Genomic DNA, 20,294 nt, shown 5'->3' on the forward strand with positions numbered 1-20,294 from the left:
AATTTATTTTATTTCAAAAGATATACAAAGAATAACTGTCTCATCTTGTATGTTGATTTTGACAGTAACTGCCAGCCACTGTCGCCGAGCGTTTCTAGGCGCTTTAGTCAGGAACTGCACTGTTGCTCTAGTAGTAGGTTCGAATCCTGCCTTGGGCATGGATATGTGTGATGTCCTTAGGTCAAGTTTAACTATTTCTAAGCCTAGGGGACTGATGACCTCAGTTGTTAAATCCCATAGTGCTTACAGCCATTTTTTTACGGTAACTGATTACTTCTGAAAGACAATGCCCTTTAAGTATAAGCCCTCTTTTTCAGGACACTCACAGACCCTCTGCGCGAAGTTTGTCACCACTCTCTCTAACATGTCATGCGGTGCAGCATGAATCTCTCGCTCAAAGTTATCCCTTAACTGAAGCACAATAAGTGACGTGCTGATGTTTATTTTTGTTCTTGAGGAAGCCTCACAAGAAAAAGCCACAAGGAGTAAGGTCTAATGCCAGGGCTGCGAGTCAAGAACTCCCCGGTTCCAGAATGAGATATTCACTATGCAGTGGAGTGTGCGCTGATATGAAACTTCCTGGCAGATTAAAACTGTGTGCCCGACCAGGACTCGAACTCGGGACCTCTGCCTTTCGCGGGCAAGTGCTCTGCCATCTGAGCTACCGAAGCACGACTCACGCCCGGTACTCACAGCTTTACTTCTGCCAGTATCTCGTCTCCTACCTTCCAAACTTTACAGAAGCTCTCCTGCGAACCTTGCAGAACTAGCACTCCTGAAAGAAAGGACATAGCAGAGAAATGGCTTAGCCACAGCCTGGGGGATGTTTCCAGAATGAGATTTTCACTCTGCAGTGGAGTGTGCGCTGATATGAAACTTCCTGGCACATTAAAACTGTGTGGCCGACCGAGACTCGAACTCGGCACCTTTGCCTTTCGCGGGCAAGTGCTCTACCATCTGAGCTACCGAAGCACGACCCACGCCCGGTAGTCACAGCTTTACTTCTTCCAGTATCTCGTCTCCTACCTTCCAAACTTAACAGAAGCTCTCCTGCGAACCTTGCACAACTAGCACTCCTGAAAGAAAGTATATAGCAGAGAAATGGCTTAGCCACAGCCTGGGGGATGTTTCCAGAATGAGATTTTCACTCTGCAGTGGAGTGTGCGCTGATATGAAACTTCCTGGCAGATTAAAACTGTGTGCCCGATCGAGACTCGAACTCGGGACCTTTGTCTTTCGCGGGCAAGTGCTCTACCATCTGAGCTACCGAAGCACGACTCACGCCCGGTACTCACAGATTTACTTCTGTCAGTATCTCGTCTCCTACCTTCCAAACTTAACAGAGGCTCACCTGCGAACCTTGCACAACTAGCACTCCTGAAAGAAAGGATATGGCAGAGAAATGGCTTAGCCACAGCCTGGGGGATGTTTCTAGAATGAGATTTTTACTCTGCAGTGGAGTGTGCGCTGACATGAAACTTCCTGGCAGATTAAAACTGTGTGGCCGACCGAGACTCGAACTCGGCATCTTTGCCTTTCGCGGGCAAGTGCTCTACCATCTGAGCTACCGAAGCACGACTCACTCCCGGTACTCACAGCTTTACTTCTGCCAGTATCTCGTCTCCAACCTTCCAAACTTTACAGAAGCCCTCCTGCGAACCTTGCAGAACTAGCACTCCTGAAAGGAAGGATATAGCGAAGACATGGCTTAGCCACAGCCTGGCGGATGTTCCCAGAATGAGATTTTCATTCTGCAGCGGAGTGTGCGCTGATATGAAACTTCCTGGCAGATTAAAACTGTGTGCCCGACCGAGACTCGAACTCGGGACCTTTGCCTTTCGCGGGCAAGTGCTCTACCATCTGAGCTACCGAAGCACGACTCACGCCCGGTACTCACAGCCATGTCTCCGCTATATCCTTTCTTTCAGGAGTGCTAGTTTTGCAAGGTTCGCAGGAGTGCTTATGTAAAGTTTGGAAGGTAGGAGACGAGATACTGGCAGAAGTAAAGCTGTGAGTACCGGGCGTGAGTCGTGCTTCGTTAGCTCAGATGGTAGAGCACTTGCCCGCGAAAGGCAAAGGTCCCGAGTTCGAGTCTTGGTCGGGCACACAGTTTTAATCTGCCAGAAAGTTTCAACTCCCCGGTTAGTTACCACTTTTCCCAGAAACAATTTCCTCTCTTCAAATACGCACAGATTGGAAATACGAGCTTTCGCATCGTCTTGCTGAAACCAAACATTTCCACGATTTCTGCCAAGGCGACGACGTTCTGTGACGAGAAATTCACGCAACATGATCAAACAACGCTCAGAGTTCACAGTTACATCTCTCCCATTTTCTTGGAAGAAATAAGGCTCTATGACGCCAAATTTACCTAACCCAGCCCACACTGCAACCCTGTCAAAATGTAGTGGTCACTGGCGTAGATGCTGAGTGTTACTTGGAGACTAAGAACGACAGTTCTGTTTATTAACACTACCGTTTAGGTAAATATGAGCCTTGTCTGTCATTAAAATCTCAATTCCAGATTGCTTCCTCAGCACCTCTTTCATTGTTTCAGCAAAGCTTCTCTTTCTCACAAAATATTGAGGCTTCACATCCTGAACAATATCAGTTTTGTAGTGATGAAAATTTAGATGGTGTAAAATGAGTCGAGCTGATCAAGTTGATAACCCAAGAGACTGTGTGTGTCGGCTTACCGATCATTTGGGAATCTTTTGAATTGCAAGACACACAGCTTGCATGTTTTCAGGTGAAATGGAGGTCTTTGCACAACCTCTCAGTTTTTTCTTCAATGCAGAACCAGTCTCATTAGTTCTTAACCGATATCAGAATGGTATTGTGGATTAGAATTGCACCATTAACTGGAAAGCTGAATTGGAGACGGAACCTCCTTTGCATGGTGGTCACATTTCTTTACATGCTTAAAGAACGTCTCTACGACGAATGCGCTATGTTTCGCTGTGTTGCACAGCCCACCTGTCCATTGTAAATAAACTGTTGCTCCAGGGGAAAACAATGAGCCAAAGCCCAGCCCTCCTCTGTGCTGACCCATCTGATACTAGTCAGATAACGCTGACTCACCCTGTATAAAGGTAGGGATAAAAGAAGAGATTAGAACATGATTATTTCACTAATTAACTACGAGAACTATTCTTGTAATCGTCATGGAGAGTGGTATATTTTGTTGTACTGACAACATTGGTCTCAGTATAACAGCTGTTGAATAAGCCATCCATCAGTAGTCGACAGTGTGTACATATGAGATTGAATAATCTGGCCTTTTGCTGGTCTTATTTTTTTACACCGTCTGTTTCAGATTGGGAAAAGTAAAGTTTTCGGGCTAAACCAATAGTCTAAGATTGCTGTTCAGTTACTGAAAATTTGAAGGTATCACCATTCACTTTTAGGTTTATTAGGAAGTATCGAAGATGTCGAATATTTCTAAGAAGCAAGTTCAAGCATTTCATTTTCTACCAGTATCATGTCAGCCATTACGAATGTATCCATGAACCTTCTGATTCTCCTGTTTCATGATTTTAAATTATCCTTTCGTATACCATTCTGTGGAAAAATTTCGGTCAGACATTGTTGTACGTGAAATATGTAAGTCAAAAGCATTTGTGAATATTGGATGAATTCGAAAACACTCTAAATATAATTGTTCAGAGAGCTGTTGATACCAACTGTTCTACCTCCGTCTAGTTATTTCCTAATTATATTTATAAGTTAAAGCAATAGTGTTGATAATAGTAACCGTGTATGTATAGGTAGAAGTCTCTTATACTGATGCATTACATATGACGTAATTTTCGAAATCTAACAACAACACAAGTGCGGTTGCTAAGGAAGTAACGTTTGACATTAACTGGAGACCTTTGTTCCTGACCAAGCACATTTACAATGTGGAAACGTTTCTAAGTATAAATGAATGCTTGATATATTATTACTACTATTTCATGTTAGTAAGAATTAATCATAATGTCTCATCTGTATAATAAAGCAGTACGTTAATTTGGCTGGTTGATTGGTTGAGGAAAGGGGACCAGACATAGAGTTCATCAGTCACATCGGATTAAGGAAGGACGGAGAAAGAAGTCGATCGTGCCCTTGCAAAGGAACCATCCCAGCATTTGGATGAAGTGATTTATAGAAATCATGGAAAACCTAAATCAGGGTGGTCAGACGCGGGTTTCAACCGTTGCCCTCTCGAATCCGAGTCCATTGCGCCAATCACTGCACCACATCGCTCGGTGTACAATGAGTACGCAAAAGGGAATACCGACGTGTAAAAAATAAAACTGACGTAAAATCAGTATTGTTAAACCGGATGACAAGTGGAAGACTGTAGAAACATACATGACTAGGGATGAAGAAAAATATAACCCATACGAAAAGAGAAGAAGACGTATGAACATCAATAAGTCGGAAAGCACATCAGTACTCACCAAAGAAGGAATATCTGAAAAGTGTAAGAAATTTAAGGACATTACTATAGAAAGAGAAGAGGAAGTAAGTGAAACTGTGATGGGAGATGAGACATAGTAAGAAGAATTTGACAGAGCCATGAAAGAGGTTCAGGGAAACAAGCTTCATGGGACAGACAACATTACGTTAGATTACTGAGATATTTCCGAGAGTCAGCAATGACAAAACATTTGCGAGGTGTATGAGACAGGGAAAACACTCTCAGATTTTTAGGAAGAATGTAATAACACCATTTGTGAAGAAGGCAGGTGTTGACAGGTGTGAATACTAGCGATCACCACTTTAATAGTTCACGGTTGCAAAATACTGACACGAATCATGTGTAGAACAACGGAAAAACTGGTAGAAACCGATCAATTTTGGTGTCACAGAAGTGCAGGAACACGTGAGGTAATACTGACCTCATATCTCATCCCAGAAGACAGGGTGTAGAAAGGTAAACCAAAATTTACAGTATTTGTAAATTTTGAGATTAGTTTTCACTGTTTTGACAGGACGATGCTGTTTGAAATGTTGAAGATAACAGGGATGAAATACAGGAAGCGAAAGGACATTTACCAATTTACGGAAACTAGACTGCAGTTGTAGTAGTTGATGGACATGAAAGAGAAGCAGTAGTAGAGAAGGGGACGAAACAGGGCTGCACCTATCCCCAATATTACTCAGTCTGTACATTCAGTAGGCAGTAAACGAACCCAAGGAGGAAATTCGTGAGGCAACTGAAGTTCAGGGACAAGACGAAGGAAAATGAGTTTTTGCAAAAACAGACATAATGTCTTATGGGATAACAGCAATCAGTGATTTTATAATGTTACTTTAAATCCGTCTTGATTGCAAATTTTTTTTATTATTATTATTCATATACTCATATGAACATCCACAATAATACGATAACGTTAATGTCATGTTGTAGAATTAAAGCAGGCAATGCTGAGGGGATTAGATTAGGAAATGATATACTATTACAAGTAGCTGTTTTGCTACTTGTGCAATAAAATAGCTCAGGCTGGCCATAGTTGAGAGGGTGTAAATTTCTGACTGCAAGAGGTAGAAAAGCATTTCTGAAAAAAAAGAATTGTGTTAGCAGGTCTTTTCTGAAGCTATTTATCTGGAGTGTACCTTGTACAGAAGTGAGACATGTACGATAAACAGTCAGGCAAGATGAGAACAGAAGCTATTGAAGTGTGATGCAGTAGAAGAATGCTGAAGATTAGATGGGCAGATCGATTAAGTAATAGGCTGCTACTCATTCGAAATGGGGAACCGAAGGTAGCGTAACTACCGGCAAGGTCTCCCATGTCGGGCAGGCCTCTTGCCGAGGAGTCATACAAAGGGTGTCTCACAATTTCCCATCTTTCCCTTTAACTACTCCTGAGTTTTCCTTACTTCAGATGACAACAAAACCCTGGGGGCTCCCATCTTGAGAGTATATGGGTAATAATAACATGGGCCCTTAGCTAAGTCTGACATTTGTTCCACTTACATGCGTCTGGGTTCTGTAGTATGCTTTCCTAAGAGCCTGTCTTGACTAACTCTTAGTTTTTCAATCCAGACTGTATCGGGTGTCGTGACCCGATGGTGTTTTTTGCCGCCGCGCGGAATTATCCGAGCGGTCTTGGAACTGTGCGGCTGGTCCCAGCGGAGGTTAGAGTCCTCCGTCGGGCATGGTGTGTGTTTGTCCTTAGGATGATTTAGGTTAAGTAGTGTGTAAGCTTAGCGACTGATGACCTTAACAGTTAAGTCCCATAAGATTTCACACACATTTGAACATTTTTCTGTTTTTTGCTTTCTTCTTTTCCTACTCCAAACGAAAAGATACGTTCGACAGCTGAGTGAAAGCAACTGCTCTAGCGGAAGAAACTTCAATTAAAAGTCTTGCAAGAGTGGAGGCAGTAAGGTGACAGCCCCACCATTAGACTGTTCTTGACGGGGCCTGTAACTCTATGAAGCAGAATTTTCTTAAGAAAAAGCTTTATAAAACTGAAGCCAGATCGACAAAAAGCAGGACGGTTAGGCAAAATAAAAGATTAAGACTTTGGAATATGGGAAAAACTGCTCGTGGCACCATGTAATGTTAGTGGTCTAGTTAATAACGAAATAGAACGTAATAAAGAACTAGAGGAAAGAAAATCTAATACATTGGTTCGAACCGAAGACAAAAAGAAACTCAAAGGAATTCAGTGTATAGGAGACTGCATGTAGATTTCTAGTGGATTTGGTAAACAACAAAGAGCAGTTAGTACAGCTGTAGTAAGTATTGATAATAAGTAGGCTAAAAAGATCTTACAAATGAGAAGATGCTTTTAGATTTATAATGTTTAGAGGTCACTTGGCAGTAATAGGAGTATGAACCCCTGGAGAAGGCTGAAAGGAAGGTAGGGGGAAGATCTATGAAGAACTAAATAGAGAAATAAACAAAAGTTAACAGAGATTGCCCTAGATTAACAGGAGATTTGGAATCCCGAGTGGGTACATACCGATTAAATATGTTGTAGATAAATTTGGTTACGGTATTTTGGACGACAATGGAGAGAAGCCGCGACGGTTTGCAGTATTTAAGAATCTAAGAATTAGAAATACAATGTCGGGAAAAAATCGCATCACCAAGAATGAGGTGTGCGACATAAACGAAAGTTATAGGAGTGATAATTTATCTGAAAGATATATAATTCACGGCAGTTGGATAAGAGTGGCGCTAGTAGTGCACTATGAGGATGGTTTAAGTACACGCTGTAGAAGTTGTGAAAGTTAGTTGTCTTTGAGATTGGACGCGGCGAGTTGATGTTAGTCAAGAATGCCTTTCAGGCAGCAAAGACGACATTATCAGCACCTCACTGAGTTCTAACAAGGTTATGTAATAAGGCTACGAGAGGCTGGATGTTCTTTCCGCGACACTGCAGATAGGAGTGTAGCAACTGTACATGATTGTTGGCAGCGGTGGTCACGGGAATGTACGGTCGCAAGAAGATCAGGCACAGGGAGGCAAGTGGCACGACCGAGACTGAAGACCATCGTGTCCAGCTATGGCTCTGGCGCATCATACTGCATCTGCAGTAGCAATCTGAGCAGCAGTTGGCTCCGCAGTGAAACAACGAACTGTTAAAAACGGTTACTTCAAGATCAGCTCAGAGCCACATGCCTTGTAGCGTGCATTCCACTGACATCAAACCAACGCCATTTGCGACTTCAATGGGGTCAAGCGAGTGCTCATTGGAGGGCAAGGTGGACGTCTGTTGTATTTTCTGACGAAAGCTGGTTCTGCTTCGGTGCCAGTGACGGTCGTGTTTTGGTTAGAAGGAGGCTAGTTGAAATGCCTGCAAATAACAAGTCTCCTTGGAAGACGTGCTGGACCTACTCTTGGGGTTATGGCTGAGGGGTGCAGGAACATTATGGTGACTATCCCTCGCACAATGGCTGCAAATAGGTACGCCAATCCAGTTACTCGATCTCCTGTGCTGTCATTCATGATCAGCATTTCAGAGGGTGTTTACCAACAGGATGATGCTCGCCACACACCGCTGTTGTAACCCGACATGTTCTACAGAGTTTGGACATATTGCCTTGGCATGCTCGACCATCAGATCTGTCTCCAATCGAGCACATGCGGGGCACCATCAAACGACAACTCCAGCCACATCCAAAACAGCAACAACCATTTCTGTATTAGCAGACCAAGTGCCATGGGCATGGAACTCCTTCCCACAAACTGACAACCGGCACCTGTACAACGGAATGAATGCACGTCTGCATGCATGCATTCACCATTCTGGCTGTTACACCGGTTCTTAATGTATCGGCATTTCACATTTTCAAAGTCTTATCTCATGGTTCCATTAACCTATGATCTTGCAATGTAAAACACTTAAATGTGTTACCCAGAAAAATCTACTCCCGAAATTTCATTATTCTATATAAGTTATTTTTGACTTGTGCGATCTTTTCTGTTAGCGTACTATCTGTGAAAGAAAAAAGACATCCATAAACTTACTTGGTATGGAAGGCGAGATAAATCCCTAATGACTATGCCCTTGTTGTTGTTGTTGTGGTCTTCAGTCCTGAGACTGATTTGATTCAGCTCTCCATGCTACTCTATCCTGTGCAAGCTTCTTCATCTCCCAGTACGTACTGCAGCCTACATCCTTCTGATTCTGCTTAGTGTATTCATCTCTTGGTCTCCCTCTACGATTTTTACCCTCCACGCTGCCCTCCAATACTAAATTGGTGATCCCTTGATGCCTCAGAACATGTCCTACCAACCAATCCCTTCTTCAAATTGTGCCACAAATTCCTCTTCTCCCCAATTCTATTCAGTACCTCCTCATTAGTTATGTGATCTATCCATCTAATCTTCAGCATTCTTCTGTAGCACCACATTTCAAAAGCTTTTATTCTCTTCACTTCCATACATGGTTACACTCCATACAAATACTTTCAGAAACGACTTCCTGACACTGAAATCTATACTTGATGTTAACAAATTTCTCTTCTTATGAATAAAAAAAGGTCATCACAAGTACAAGATGTGAGAGTCTTTCGGTGAAGTGATATATCAAGAAATCATTATTTGCTGATATCAAAAATACCTCTCCTATCAAGGTGGAAGAGAATGATATGCGTGAAAGAGCTTTATAGCAATGAAGGTTGTCTGCTTACCTACAAAAACAATAAAGTAGCCAAAATATGAGGGACTGAATCATATAATACAAGCTGTGACAACAGTAGCTAAGAAAATGGTAGGTAAAGAAAGAAAGTACCCTGAGAAAAAAGTGGTTAACGATATGGCATGAAGAAATTGTAAACACAGTAAGAGAAAAGAAAGGAGCTCACCTACAAGCGTTACGACAGCAAACGAATGAAGCAAGAGAGAAAAAACGAAACGAATCGAAAAATACTGTGAGGTAAGCTCACCAAGAGTCTTGGGACAATTTTCTAAGCACCTATGAAGCTGATATACATTGGAGACAAACGATGGCCTATGAAGAGCTTACGTATCTAGACAGTGACGAAAGAGATACAGCAAATATAAATGTATTGAAGAGGAACAGCTGATGTAAAGTTATAGAAATTCGTGGTACACTAACTCCCTGAAAGAAAAGAAGAAAATGATGAACCTACTAATGGAAATATAACTCTTATTATCTTTCAAAAATTATAAATAACACTAAAACTGAGGGACTGGAACACTACACGGGAACATGGAATAAATGCAGGGTTATGGAGAAATGGGATCCAAATACTAAATCAGATATTTCTCAATCTAATTAATATATATTACAATTGATATCAAATTCCAAGATCCAGGTCACATGGCCAAGTTAGTCAGTATATAAAAAGGGGATATAAACATGTATGAAGATTATGGGAGAATAAGTGTTTTGGGTACAGGACATAAAATACATGCAAGAATCTTATGTAAAAGAGTATGAGCCATTGCAGGCGTTTTATTACTAGGAGAACAAAACGGTTTAGAAAGATGCGATTCTGTACAAATGCTACTTTCACAGTTAAACAGATAACAGAAAAAGGAGGGTATATAACCGTGAAGCTCATATCGCTTTCTTTGATCATGCAAACACACTTGACGGAGCAAGTAGGAAAAATTTAAGGGAAACCATGACTCAAAAAGAGTATCTGAATCACCAAATTAAAACACTAAAATGGGCTCGTATGACCTCAGTTGTTTTTTGCGCCCTAAAACAAAACAAACTAACTAACTAAGCACTAAAAGGTATGTATATAAAGATACACGAATGAAAGTAATATATAGCAAAATGGATACATGTGAACCAAGGTATAAGGCAGGGTTGTAGCTTGTCTCCAGTTCTCTTTATACTTTATATAGACGATCTGATTAGAGGGTGAATGTATAAAATTAGCGACGTCATTTCATCGCACCAAATTTTATTCTTAATACGATTATATTTGCTGATGATCAGATTATTATAAGTAAAACTGTAGAAGAGCCGCAAAGAGCAGTCTATGTGTTACAAAAGCTGTGTGAGATTTATAATTTTATAATTTTCACGAATAATACAGAGACAATGGCCTTCAAAGCTAAATATACCGTTGGAACCAAACTTGTAATCAGTCATATTATGTTAGAAGAAGTAACGAGTTTTAATTACTACGGAACGTACATAAATTATGAATGTGAAATAGAGTTTAAAAACAAATTACCAATGTTCCGCCAAATATACGGTGCAGTAAATAGAAGCCTGGAAACTAAATCTAGCAAAGGAAAGCGAATGAATTTCTACAAAGTAATGTCTGCGCCTGCTTTTCACTACGGATTTGAAACATGAACGTTGACAAAAGCTGTTGAAAAGAAAATATAGGCTGCCGAAATGAGATTCATAAGAGCAGTATAAGAGTGTTATCCTTCCATGCAGAACTGCCACTGGAAAACAAAATAAGAACTAAGAACAAATTCTTCTGGCAAAAAAAATTGTACACTATACAAATGATTACAGAATACCAAAGGAGACGATCCGAGGAAGGGTGTTGTTCTATTGGCATAAGGTAAGAAAATATACTGGAAGACCAATGAAACGATGGGCAGAAATGTTTTGCAACTGGAACACGCAGCATTGTCTATTCTAAGGACGTAGCTAGGTGCTGTTGACTATAGCAGTAGTGAGTAAATGGTGGAGGCTTTTGGTAGTAGATGCATCTACCGTTGTGATTTCATTTGTTTATTATGCTGTCCAAAACAGTATGTCCTCTGTCTTAGTGGCATTTGGCAGTGGATTTCCTTCTATCGTCACTACAGTACTTCCCTGCTTGTCTCTGCTCCACTTATGTATGTACTTCCCTTACCGCATCTCATGCTCGCAATGCGGCCAGGCGGCAGTGATTTCGCGATGGGATGACGTAATATTTTGGCTGATCAGTGTACACTGAGGTGACAAAGCCATGGGATAGCGATACGCACATGTAAAGATAGCGATAGTATAGCATAAACAAGGCACAAAAGGGCAGATTACCGACCTGATTGCGGCAGCACGATTGGAATTAACAGACTCTGAACGCGGAGTGGTAGTTGGATCTAGACGCATAGGACATTCCATTTCGGAAACCGTTAAGGAATTAAATATTCAGAGATACCAAGTGTCAAGAGTGCGCCGAGAATTCCAAATTTCAGGCACTACCATAGACAATGCAATAGCCAACGACCTTTGCTTAACACCTGAGAGTAGCCGGCGTTTGGGTATAGTTGTCAGTGCTACCAGATAAACAGCATCGCGTGAAATAACCCAGATATCTATGTGGGAAGTACGACGAACGTTTCCGCCAGGACAGTGCGGCAGAATTTGGCGTTTATGGGCTGTGGCAGCAGACTACGGACGCGAGTGCTATTGGTAACAAACAACACCACATCACCTGCAGCGCCTCTCTTGGGCGCGTGACCGTAATGGTTGGACCCTGGATGAATGGAAATCCGTGGCATGGTTAGACCACTACCGATTTCATTTGGTAAGAGCTGACGGTAGCGCTCGAGAATGGGGCAGACCCCACGAATTTATAAATCCAATTTGTGAACATGGTACTGAGCAATCTGGTGGTGGCTCCATAAAATGATGTGGGCTGTATTTGCATGGGATGAACTGGGTCCTCTGGTCCAGCTGAGCTGATTACTAACAGGAAATCGTTATTTTCTGCTACTTGGAGCCGTTCATGGACTTCGTGTTCCCAAAGTAAGTTGGAATTTTTATGGATGACAGTGCCACTCGTATCGCCCGACATGAATAACATCGAACATTTATGGGACATAATCGTGAGGTTAGTTCGTGGTGAAAATGCTGCACCAGCAACGCCTTCATAACTACAGACGGCTGTAGAGGCAGCGTGGCTCAATGTTTCTGCAGGTTTCTTTCAACGACTTACTGATTCCATGGTACGTCGAGTTGCTGTCCTAAGCAGGGCAAGAGGAGGTCCGAAACGAAATGAGTGTCTATCCCATGACTTTTGTCACCTAAGTGTATGTTATTTACTGACTAGAAATTGGCAAAACTACAGGTGTAACAGACTGTGAACATTTTTCAATATTTATGCCAGGTATTGATTTGGAAGTGCAAATTTTCCAGGAACTTCTATATGTGCTTCCTAAAAACTAGACAATCACAGTGTTTGTTTTGTGAACGGCTTCTTCGTGTGGCGACAGACGGTGCACCGTAGTTAGCTGCGACTCAGCAGGGTATTGTGTATCATGTGGGCACAAACTCAAGATTAAATTTGGGAACGACGTGCCAGGTTGCAGCCAGAAGGAAGCCCTTTGTGTAAAATATTTGGAGCCTGGAATTCCGTGAAGGTCATGTGGCCTTTTATGAATTTTGTCTTAAAGGCTGTCGGTTAACAGAACCAGTATTCAGTGACATACCTCACCATCGCGCGTCACTACGAGTGGCTCTGCGTATTCTTTGTCATTCGAAGGAAATCGCCATGTTCATGAGTATAACAGCACATATTTCTAGGTAACGATGTAACGACTGTGGACATCGTTCAACTTCATCAGAGTTTCGTGGCGAGATTTCAAGTGGTTCAAATGGCTCTGAGGACTATGGGACTTAACTTCTGAGGTCATCAGTCCCCTAGGACTTAGAACTACTTAAACCTAACTAACCTAAGGACATCAAACACACCCATGCCCGAGGTAGGATTCGAACCTGCGACCGTAGTGGTCGCGCAGTTCCAGACTGCAGCGCCTAGAACCGCTCGGCCACCCCGGCCGGCGCAAGATTTCACGACTTCAATAGAATAGATAATGAACTGCAATTATTTAGCACACGGTTTCAGTTGCACTTCATGCTGTATTTTTGGAAATGTAATAGGAAGTTAATAATATACAAATATGCGATCTGTGATAAGGCACAGGTTTACAGCAGCATGCTTGTTCGATAGTTATGTAATGTACACATATAAAAAACTCCCAAGCTCCCCATACATGCGGTCGACATCATTTATGTTCGGGTCAACTTCTTGCTGTGAACAACTTTTTTTCTGTCAGTAAAAGATTAAAAACTGCAGGAAGATGGCAGCTTCACGATTAAGTACATAAGAGCGTTCTGCTTCTCGTGACAGTTCGGAACCTGATGGCAAATACACAAGAAAGTTTCGCGTCACCCCGGGTCCCGGAACTACTGAAGATAGACGATGACTGTGGGTATTTTATCACAGACACAGTACCTTTGACTGTTTACAGATGTCACTAAACCCGCCCAAGGATGTAAACAAGCACGCATGAGCAGCGCCTATTACACTAAGGGGGTCCGACAGCCGATCAGTTCCAGTCACTCCACCAGGAAGGAGGTACACGGCTCGTGTTGTCTGTAGTTCAGACGGTCAATACCGCGATTCGATCGCCTCTGTGTTGTTACATTGTGCCAGGAAGGGCTCTCAACAAGGGAAGTATTCAATCGTCTCGGAGTGAACCAAAGCGATGTAGTTCGGACATGGAGGACATAACGGAGAGACAGGAACTGTCGATGAGATGACTCGCTCAGGCCGCTACTGCAGTGAATGACCGCTACCTACGGGTTCATGGCTCGGAGGAACCCTGACAGCAACGCCACCATGTTGAACAATGCTTTTCGGTAGCCATAGGTCGTCGTGTTACGACTTAATCTGTGCGCAATAGGCTGCATGATGCGCAACTTCACTCCCGACGTCCATGGCGAGGTCAATCTTTGCAACCACGAACCATGCAGCGCGATACAGATGGGCCCAACAACATGCAGAATGGACCGCACAGGATTGGCGTCAATTTCTCTTCACCGATTAGTGTCGCATATGCCTTCAACCAGACAATTGTCGGAGACGTGTTTGGAGGCATCCCGGTCAGTCTGAACGCCTTAGACACACTGTTCAGCGAGTGCAGCAAGGTGGAGGTTCCCTGCTGTTTTAAGGGGGCATTACGTGGCACACGTACGCCGCTGGTGGTCATAGGAGGCGCCGTAGGAGTGGGACAATCTAGACCAACAGTGCCCTGATGAACTGGTTGATAGTATGCCACGACGAATACAGGCATGCATCGATGCAAGAGGACGTGCTACTGGGTATTATAGGTACCGGTGTGTACAGCAATCCGGACAACCACCTCTGAAATTCTCGCTGTATGGTAGTAAAACATGCAATATGTGGTTTTCATGAGCAGTAGAAAGGCGGAAATTATGTTTATGTTGATCTCTTTTCCAATTTTCTGTACAGGTTCCGAAACTCTCGTAACCGGGGTGATGCAAAACCTTTTCTGATGTGTGTATTTCGTTTCTAGTAAGTAAAAAAGTCATATTACACAAACATATTTTTGTAGTTAGTATGACTGTTGTGTTAGTAATGCCCTGTTACAACCACATTATCTTGGCTAATCCACCTAACTTTCCGCTTGCGTCTTGGAAGGAATTTTCATTACGACGAAACCATGGACGTAGACTAACGAGAACCGCTAGCAATAAGGACTGTAGCAAAGTAATAAATAATGTTCGGCCTTAGCTACATCGCTTTACTGTAATCATTTTTAAAGGACGCGGGCCGGAAAAAATAAAGAGACCACAGTTTCAAGTTTTCCTTCATTGTAATTGCCCTTTTCCTACGCAATGGTGGATTAGGTCTCTGTAACCCAAAACTGCGACGTAATTCCATTTTACTGCTCCACTGCGCCACGCGTACCTACTCAGAATGGGCACTGCAACAACCATGCCTGGATAATTATTCAAGATGTTAGAGCTTAAAGCCACGCTTTGGCTTGTCGTTATAAATAGAAGGCTCCCAACATTCGTGGGTGCATAATTTCGAAAGAAAACATTTACAGGGTTGTATTTCTTATCATTTTTACAGTACTGAAAATCAACTTTGATAGGTGAATGGAGCGACTACACAGACTGTTTGTTTCAACTTGACACAACTAAATATATCGAAGACGATGCCTCGTACGAAAAAGATATTCTAGTTTAATAAGTTAATAGTAATGAAGTGGACGTCTGACTGTGCTACTACTGGCCACCCCCCAACCACCGCTCCTGAGTGGGCGGGGTCAACTTTGTATTTTCAGCTGGGAACTCCCCCCTCCTGTTACTGCCTGTTTCGATTCTAAGCCTAAAAATATGCACGGGTTGCCAAACCATTTTTTTCCCTTTGGTGGAAGATACAATAGAAATCGATAGACATCGATTATGCCTGTTTTCCCAATTCGGAACCTACACAATTGATTCAACGTATCATTTACAATGTAAATGTAAAACTTTGAGTTTTAGCAGTTGATACTGATAATCAAACGTTACTTGCGCGCCGTAAAGCTGGTGATGCAGTATAAATAATGTGGTCAGCCATTGAAATTTCTGGCAAATAAACTACAGTATGGTAACGTAGTTTTCTGCCCTATGGGATTTTGACTGTGGAGAGTTCCCAAACCGTCGCGTGCCTCATTTCAATGACAGCCCTCTAACCCCGTCACCAGGGTGCATCAGTTCGGTGAGTGATTCCATCCAGCCGCCCTAACTGCTGTGCTACCCGCTACGCAACAACCGGCGGAATACGAACCAGGACCGTTGTAATAAGGTGAAATGCCGATGACGTGATAGTGACAGGAGCACCTGCCGAGCATATTCACCGGAAACAGACATTCCAACGGTGAGAGGCAAGGGGACTTACTGAACCCATGTACCCCAACAGCGACAGGCAAGAGGACTAACCGAAGTCAAGAGTCCAGACGGGAACAGTAAATTATTAAGTTCACGTCGTCGTTCCCGGATCATGCTAAATGTAGTTTCTAACCAGACACTGAAACAGGTGACCATATTGCACGGTACAATCAAATTTTCAACATTAAAGTAAATTTCGAACATAAATATCAACTGTTAGAACACGAAGGTTTACGTTTAACTGAAAATGAAATGCAAGGTCCAATGCGTCCATTATTAACTTAAAAAATAGGAGCATGGGGTATTTGTCGATTGCAGCACCATCTACACGAATAGGAAATAAGGGCTTGGTAAACTGTGCATATGTGTTTACGTAGTATCAGAATATGCAATAAAATAAAGGGAGGGCAATAACTGACGAGCACTTTCCAGAAACCTTTATCACTGCCTTTCTAATAGCGATACGACACCCTTTCCGGCGTCGTTCCACTTCGTGGAGAAGAAAACGGACACTGCCTACCAACCTAAAACACGAGTTGCAACATAATCGCAGCAAATATCCACAGTGACGCGGAACTGGCTTTTTATGTTCATACAACATGCGAGAAACAATATTTTACACCAGTTTACTAAGTTCGGTCTATGAAGACGATCTTGCAACGTCCAATATGGCTTCCCGATCACCGATGAACAGCATAATATTTCTGAACCTGTTTTCCTTTCCTTTTCTCTTTTTTTTTCAAAAAAGAAAAAAGTGCATCCAGGTTTTCGGAAATGTTCTCTCTTACATCGATGTTAATGTGTCGACCAGTTTGCATTTCACATCTTTTAAAATGGCGACTCTGAAATGGTTGGAAAATACCCATCTAATAGTATTACCTCTTACATGGAAGAAAAATCGTTTCAGTCACAAACTTCTTGAAATGTGATAATAGACTCAAGCGACTGTTGAGGAGGGGGGGGGGGGCGGGGGGGGGGGGGCAATGCGTCTTGGACGAATGCGCTCTGTGAGACAGCCCTCACGAGGTCTACGTCGTACGCGCAAACGACCATCACCTGCATGAAGGCAGAATCTGCTTTCATTGCTGAAGACCACGGCGCGCCATTCCGTGGATGCTCTGACAGCCCCAATCGAGCCGTACACATCGATTCTATGGCATGAGAGGAAGGCGGGCGAGAGGTGTACGGCCCAGAGTCCCCCTGCTAATAACCGGTTCGCAAAACTTCGTGTTGACACGTCTGAGCTCACTGCCCCCATTATCTATGCTATAATAGCCGTACGATCTGCCACTGATGCCCTTACAATACGAAGACTCTGGCGGGCATCTGTGCTGCGTGGATTTTAAGAACCTCGACTACGGTTGTGAGACTGTTCACAAGATCACTGATACGAGCGTCGTTGCACAGCTGACGCAGCAGGTCCAACGCGTGTGGAATTTCTCCGAAATGACCACTCCGCCACTCGAAGGGCCACAATTTGACCCTTCTCAAACTTGCTCAGTTGGCGGTAGGGAGTATGTGGGCATCTCCGTGGCATGGTTGGCCGCTTGCTTCACATGTCTGCACGATACTGAGACTTGTGGCTCTGGGAGCTACGCGTCTACGCTATCTGTTGGTGAACAACGTTGAAACCTTTGTCAGTACATCTATTATACCTTGAGTGGCATATGCTACCGTGGGAACCAAATCGGCATCGTCTTTCCAGGTGCTTTTTTTCTGGCAGTATATTACCTACCCAACATTAATAACGTATGTGTGTGTTCGATTTGCAAAACTAATTTGCTGTCAGGCAAATGACAACAAGCTACATACGAATATATTTAATATTCACATTTTAGTAGTTTTACCACTGGTCTTTACCATAGCGAATGGAACATAAATCTCTACTGGAAGCTTTTATAACCTAAAACTATCTTTCATTCTCAGTTGTAAAGAGTACAGAAGTGAACGTATAAGCAATCTTAAGATTTTACGAGAAATATGTTTCAGTCTTCCCCCTACTACTTTTTCTTTCTCCACACTAGCACTGAACAGATACATACTCGTATGTCTGTATGATGAGGTTTATCCGAATTCAGTTTGGGATGAAATTTTTTTCTAGAAAAAGAGGTAGCTGGATTTCTGTCCCTCACTGGGTATGCCCTTGGATGGGGTAATGTACTATGATGTTGAAAGGACAGTTCACTTATGCGGAGCTGCATATGATTGCAAAAAAGGTTTCTGTCTCCATTGACGAACTTCTCATGGGTGCCATTTCACCCCATGTAAATATGCTCCATACGGGAAATTTGAACCACTTGCCTGAATGATGCCCTGCTAGCTGTCGAATGGTATCACTGGATTCACGATACTGCCTATGCCAAAATGAAGAGGGATGTTTCCTGGCAACCGTGGTCCTCAGGCTACGCTCTTGACCCAGTAGTATATAAAAAATACAGCGCTTCCAAAAGCACTTAGATGGGGAATTCTATGTTCGAGCGCTTTCGATTCGGCCTCCAAAAAAACGAGCTTATATTGACCGTCTGGCCATACTCCCCCTATTGAGTTGCACCTATGACCAGTACAAATTCTGATGTCATCTCAGTCACATGACACTCAGAACCATCCCATTCGCTTTGTTGACATAATCTCTCCTTTAGCTGTCTCTTCTGCAGCTGCTCAAGGGGGTATTTTTACAATCCTTCTGAAACACACGGGGGACACAGAAATGGTTCAAATGTCTCTGAGCACTATGGGACTTAACTTCAGTGGTCATCAGTCCCCTACAACTTAGAACTCTCAAACTTAACTAACCTAAGGACATCACACACAACCATGCCCGAGGCAGGACTCGAACCTGCGACCGTAGCGGTCGCGCAGTTCCAGACTGTAGCGCCTAGAACCGCTCGGCCACCCCCGCCGGCGACGCAGAATGTACGAGCATTTAAGTAATTTGCAAAATGGTACTTAAAAATATTACGTCATCGTACCTTGATGTTCCTACAGGAGTCTTCGATTAGCACGTATCCAGCTGGACAATGTTTTGGCAGTGTTACTAGCCTCACAAAAAGAGGGGTCAGACACATTCCAAATTTAAACCTGGAACCTTCTGGGCACATTGTACGCTGCGCTGACTTCCCTATAGGCTGAGTGGTCTGGCTGCCATTAGTAGCGTTGACTGCCTCTTCGAACAGCTTCTCAGACATGGGTGCGGGTTGTGAATCAGCTGATCCAGGGCGTGTTCCCTATAGTTTCAAAAACATGTTTACAATCTTGAGAAAGCTATGGCAATGAACTGAAATACGTAAATTTACATGAAATAAGTAAGTATATGTAAGTACACATGAAATGATAAATGAAGCGTGATTCGAAACACTTACACGTACATGGTTATAGGAGTCAACTTAGATTCTCACCATTATCTGACATGAATCGAAATAGAGCGAGAAAGAGAACTGAACAGCGATGCAACAAGAGCACTCAAATACAGAATAAAATACTTATTGCTCAGTAGGTATGACAGAAGAAATGTCACTCTCAATATGAGAAACGAGTAAATTATCCTGTTGACCGGAAAGAAAAAATATTGTCTTCGGTATAATGAAATCGGTGACAAGCTATTAATCAAAAAAGCTAAAGATTGGAAGAAATTGAACAGTACTGAAGTTCCAACATATTGATAACAGATTAAATACCAAATTGTTACAGATAATAATCAAAACTTGGGATAAATTAAACTTTACTGAAATGTCAAATGTTAGTACGAGTTCTAATAGCAAAGCAGAAAAATACCAAAAGTAATTAATTATGAACATAACAAATACGAAACATATCAACTGTATGGAAAAAACTGTAAATGAGCGTTTGGCGTCATTGGGCGGGAGGCCTCTTGCGTGGCAGGTCCGGCCTCCTTGGTGCGGGTCTTATTACGTTCGACGCCACATTGGGCGACCTCCGTGCCGGATGAAGACAGCACAGCACCCAGTCCCTGAGCGGAGAAAATCCCCGAGCCGGGCGGGAATCGATCCCGGGCCCGTAGGACAGCAATCCGTCACGCTGACCACTCAGCTATCGCAGGCGGACATTGTAAAGAATACAAAAGGAACTGTAGTTATAAGAGCGAAGGACATGAAAAACATGCAGTTGTTGAGAAGAGTTTGAGACAAGTTTATAGCATACATTCTATATTATTCAATC

General features: G+C 42.8%; 1 protein-coding gene across 2 annotated transcripts in view; it reads right to left on the minus strand.

Annotated features, from left to right (window-relative positions):
- Nucleotides 1–20,294, minus strand: part of LOC124605855 — a 118,798-nt gene that overhangs the window by 11,595 nt on the left and 86,909 nt on the right. For both annotated transcript variants that reach the window (XM_047137790.1, XM_047137789.1), the window contains exon 2: nt 19,088–19,342. In XM_047137790.1, coding sequence (XP_046993746.1) covers nt 19,088–19,342 — 255 coding nt within the window. The remainder of the gene's footprint in view (nt 1–19,087; nt 19,343–20,294) is intronic.

Source organism: Schistocerca americana, chromosome 3 (assembly GCF_021461395.2).
Source record: "Schistocerca americana isolate TAMUIC-IGC-003095 chromosome 3, iqSchAmer2.1, whole genome shotgun sequence".
NCBI lineage: Eukaryota > Metazoa > Arthropoda > Insecta > Orthoptera > Acrididae > Schistocerca > Schistocerca americana.